Here is a 5,164-nt window from a genome sequence, read left to right as displayed (position 1 = left end):
GTCAGAGGTGCTTATGTCCAGGTCTCTGTCCAAGAAATTTGAAGAAGGGACCATTGTGCCACTGTATCACCCTGTTGGGACTTCTGATGTTTCTGGTGTGCCCAAAAGTGAAGACAAGCCTTCCCGTCAGATCATTACTCTACCTGTGATCCCAATGGCCTCAACTCCTACAGGCTCTGAAGAAGTAAGTCCTTTTATCATTAACCAGTCTCTCCTTCCAATAAGAAAGGGAACTAACTCCTAGTTCTTTTGCAAACTTCTCCTTCTCTCCCAGACTTTGGCAGTATGCTCACCTGTCTAAACATCCTTAGTTCCTCCAAACCCCCGCGATCTGTGTTAGCTTCAGGCGAGTCTTCTCATGCTTCATCTATCACTGACTGGACAAAAGACTTGTATCAATCCTTGGTAAGTCTGTCCGGGAGGGAAATCTGGACGAGTGAGCAAACCACTGATATGGAGCGTGTTGCTAATAAGCTTCTGGCCGATCCCAACCTCTCAGTAAAGCAACGCGATTGTGCAGGGTATCTCAAGGACTTGAGCAGGATGATAGGTTGCTCTATCCCTGAGGCAGTCAACATCATAGTCAACTAGAACCCTCCTCAACGAGCACAAGGCTTCCTCTCAGAAGGTAGACGTTGGACAGGCCAAACTGACAGGCCAAACTGGAGGGCCTTATGGCGGCTGCCACAGCTTTTAAGACCAAATTCAAGGCCTTAGATAAAGAGATCAGTCGCCTCCAAAAGGAGAAGAAGAAAGAGAAGCAGTTGATGGAGTTCAATGCTCAGGAGTTCAAGGAACTCTGTGAGGAGATAGCCCCGCTGGCTAAAGACTTACAGGTCTCTGGTCCACGAGTTAAGGTATGGGAAAGGGACCTGTTTGAGGCTAACCACCTTATGTCTCAGATAGGCTACAAGCTCAAAGTTGTTTGGTCCCAGTTGGTTGACCAATTTAAATTTAGGCTTACGAGCCATAAGAGTCTAAGGGGAATGCCTTTTAGTGCGCTCGGATGATCATCTCCCTTTCTTTCTTTTATTATGCCTTGTTTCCTCTTTTCTTGAATGTTTTCTTTTGGCCATTTTGGGTGTGTTCGGTAATGAAGCCATTACTCTTTTGCTCTCAAATATCCTTCTTTGTCGGTCAAGTTTATGTATGATGGAATAGTGACAGTCTGTAGGCTTGAATAGATCACCTCCTGGCCCGTTACATTGGTTCCCACAGGGCTGGGAAGTACCTCTTCAGGTATTTCATATTGATTGGCTTCAGCTGAATCTATCCGTCTAGATTCTGTAGCATGTATGCGCCTCCCTTTAGTTTGGTAGGCTTCAAACGGCCCTTACCAAATAAGGGACCACTTACCAAATCGGTTAGTCTTAGTCCCAATTGGTAAGATGGATTTTCATACCAACTAACCCTTTTGGAACTCTTTAGGCCTAACACGATTGTCATATGCCTTAGCCACCAACATTTTTTGAGCTTGCATGAAGTCCAGTGCTTTAACACATTCTTCACATAGGTCTTCTAATTCGGTCATCATGGCTTCACTGTATTCTTGTGCTGTCAAGTTATGTTGGTGTGTCACCTGCAAAGACCTCACGGTCACCTCCATGGGAAACACTTGGTCATAACCAAACGCTAGAGAGAAAGGGGTAGTACCTGTCCGTTTGGTAGTCCGAAAAGCCCAGAGGACTTTAGAGAGCAACTTGGCCCAAGTAGCAGGATTATCATTGATAACCTTAGCCAAATTTGCCTTCAGAACCTTGTTACTCGCCTCAGCTTGACCGTTCCCTTGGGCGTAATAAGGAGTAGAGTGAATGATAGTAATTCTATGTTCCTTAGAATAGACAGTCCCATTGTCGCAAGTTATGGTTTCAAGGAAACCGAACCTGTAAATGATCCCTTGCTTTAGGAACTTGATCGTGTCTATTTGATTTACCATCTTTAAGGGAACGGCTTCTACCCACTTTGTGAAATAATCTGTTGCAACCAACATAAAATTGTGGCCTTAACTAGAAGGAGGGTATATTTTTCCAATGATGTCCATGGCCCATCCTCTGAACGTCTATGGTTTAATGATAAGGTGTAAATCAATCGCTGGGGTCCATTGGATTAGTCCATGCCTTTGGCATACTGTATTTAATCATCTACAATCATTGGCCAATGATACCCATGCCACCTAATCAGCTGATTTCTTTATGAGCTTCAACCTTGATCTGTATAGATTCGTTTACTTCCACACACTGCAACAACATACCATCCTCTCCTTTTCTTTAGAGCTGATCTCCCCAAGCCACGTATCCCAAAGCTTGGTATCTCATTTTTTTATCAGTCTTGCTATTAGGGTTTTGTAAAAATTAAAATAAGGGTGTTCTCCAGTCAGGCTTCAACTCCTCCAAGTTGTTTTCTTCATCCAAAGCGCATTCTGCGATTGAAGAGGACATCTTCTTTCTAAGAGTTATAACTTGCTCGCATTGGCCTTCGCTTAGCTTTGCGCCTAAAGTGGCCTAGGCCAAGCTGTTGGCCATTGTGCTCTCTCTCCTTGGGATGTACTTGAGGGATACATCTTGGAACCTTTTGATTAGATCTTTAACTTTGGCAAGGTAGTCAATTAATGATTCACTCTCGCATCGGTATTCCTCAGCTATCTGCTTAACTACTAATTGGGAGTCCCCAATTACTTCGACCACTGATATATCCATCGCTAGGAGAGTCTCTATGTCGATCAGAAGGGCCTTATACTTTGCTTGATTGTTAGAACAACTGAAACATATCTAAAAGGCCATGTGTGTCTCAATGCCATGTGGTGAGATGATCACCACTCTTGTTCCAGCTGATCATTCCGTTCTTGATCCGTCGAAGAACATCTTCCAAGGGCAAAGGCTGATTACATTTTCTTGGGAATATTTCCAATAGTGGATGATTAGCTAGAAAATCAGCTAATGTTTGCCCCTTTACGGCCTTCTGAGGCATATATTGTAAGGAAAATTCAGTCAAGGCCATAGCCCACTTTCCAATCCTTCCTTGTACAATAGGCTTATTAAGCATATGCTTGATCAAGTCCATTTGGCACAGGACGTTTACAGTCATCGGGATCAAGTTGTATCACAACATAGTGCAGGATAAATACAATGACAAGCATAAATTTTTGATGGTCGTATGCTTTATCTATGTGTCATTCAGAGACTGAGTTAGATAATACATAACCTGTTCATGACCCTTTTTTTTATCTTGTGCCAATAAGCCAGCTATGAATTTTGATGCGGCTGACACATACAACTTTAATGGGATCCCCTTTTGCGGGGGTATCAACACAGGAGGGTTGGTCAAGTATCTCTTTACTTCTTCAAATGCAGCCTGGTGATCTTTTTCCCAGCTAAATTCTTCCTTATTCCTGAGTTTTAGTAAAGGGGAGAAAGCCCTTCCCCTTCCCGCAGAATTGAAAATAAACCATCTAAGGAAAATGACTTGACCAAGGAATTTCTACAATTCTTTTTCATTGCAAGAAGGTTAGGTCTCCCTTATAGCCCGGGTCTTATTCCTATCTACTTCTATCCCTTTCTGCTGTACAAAGTTACGCACGGATACACCAAAGGTGCATTTGACGGATTCATATTCAGATTATGGACTTTTATCCGATCAAACGCTTTGCCTAGGTGGCTGAGATGTTCCTCCTTGTCGTGGGACTTGACTACCATGTCGTCTATGTATATGTTTGAGATTTTAAATGTAACCGCAAGCGTACAAATCAGTGTTGGTATGGGTCGAACTCAGGGAAAGCAGCCACTTTATATTTTTTTTCTTTTAATAATGTAAAAGTGAATCTATTAATGGTTGTAATCTAATTTTAACAACCGTCCTAAACATATGTATCTAAAATAACGTCCTAACCATTCGTCATCTAAGAATTTAAAGACGCAAGTCACGCAATTAAAATTAAATAAATAAATAACAGAAAATAAACAACCCACGTAATTAAAAAAAACAATAAAGGGAAAAAAATGTTGAAATAAAAATTAAAGTAAAATAAATGGGATAAAGCTAGAGAGAGACTCACAAGTAGGTTTCTCTACTTAGCCCGAGGGATGTATCATAATATAAGCTTCCCTACTTGACCAGAGAGTCACTCGTACAAGGGTTACTCTACTTGGCTTTAAGGAAAGGGAAACAATTAAAATAAAAGTAATAAATTGATGGTTCTATGGCTAGGAGGAGCAAAGCCAACACATACACTAGCTATGAACCTTGGGGGAAAGGGATAGCAGTAATATAACAACTGAAATTAAAATCCTAAATTAAGAAAGAAAAGGTAGTCAGAAGAGGGAATGAGAGGGGGGAGAGAAGACTATTGAGGGAGCCTACTTACTTGAACTTCAATCCTTGAACTGAAAACTTGATCGATTTGAGATACTACCAATACTAAAAACCAGATCTGGAATAAACCAAATCTGAAATTTCTAGTACTAGAGAAAACAAATCTAAAGAAAAAAAAATGAAACTTGAAAGACATGCTTCATAGCTTGTTCTTGTCACCTAGAACTAAGCCTAGAACTAGAATTTGAAAATTACAACTTCAATTGCTTAAACAATAAAAATAAAAAACTGAATCAAAAACAAAAGTGCTTGCATTGATTGAATAAAAAGAACTTACAAAAGTGTTTAAAGCATAAACCTAGAACTAGAGCTAGAGAAAGAGATAGAGCAACTAAAAAAAAAAACCTAGAAGAAGAATGAAGTGATTCCCCTCCTCTTACATGAGTTGTATTTATAGGGAATGGGGAGGTAGGGTAACAAATTTCTCTTTCTTAAAAGGGAAAAACCCACAATTGGTAGTGAGATCTTTTGAGACCAAAAGTGCTAAGGTGGAGGAGAGAGAAGATTTGGACAAGATTTATTTCACCCTTTTTTTTTCTTTTCTTTTTCTTTTTCTTCTCTTCTTGCGCAGGAACCTCTTCCACGATTTTCCTTGCTTCTAATTTGATGTGGAAATCCCCTCCATGCCTTTAGTGCTTTAAGTGAGTGAAAAGTAGGAAATCTTTAACAAAATTCTCCAAAAAAAAAAAAAAAAAACAACCATGAGATTCGAACTTGAGACCTCTTGGTGAGCAAAAGAATTTTGCACACCATAGCTCACCAACTACACTAAGTAGTTATTGCAAGAGAGATATGA

At 40.4% G+C, this 5,164-nt stretch overlaps 1 protein-coding gene across 1 annotated transcript; it reads right to left on the bottom strand.

The window, feature by feature from the left end:
• Positions 1-1,405: 1,405 nt before the first annotated feature.
• Positions 1,406-1,936, bottom strand: LOC122092327. The gene has a single exon (XM_042662645.1). The coding sequence runs from the start codon at positions 1,934-1,936 to the stop codon at positions 1,406-1,408; it is 531 nt and encodes a 176-aa protein (XP_042518579.1).
• Between the last annotated feature and the right edge of the window lie 3,228 nt (positions 1,937-5,164).

Source organism: Macadamia integrifolia, chromosome 10 (genome assembly GCF_013358625.1).
Source record: "Macadamia integrifolia cultivar HAES 741 chromosome 10, SCU_Mint_v3, whole genome shotgun sequence".
Classification (NCBI taxonomy): Eukaryota; Viridiplantae; Streptophyta; class Magnoliopsida; order Proteales; family Proteaceae; genus Macadamia; species Macadamia integrifolia.
Note: the sequence above shows the minus strand (reverse complement) of the source record. Positions and strands in the feature narration are given on the sequence as shown.

Coding starts and splice junctions, on each gene's coding strand:
- LOC122092327 (XM_042662645.1), bottom strand. CDS start 1,936: ATGGTAAATCAAATAGACACGATCAAGTTCCTAAAGCAAGGGATCATT.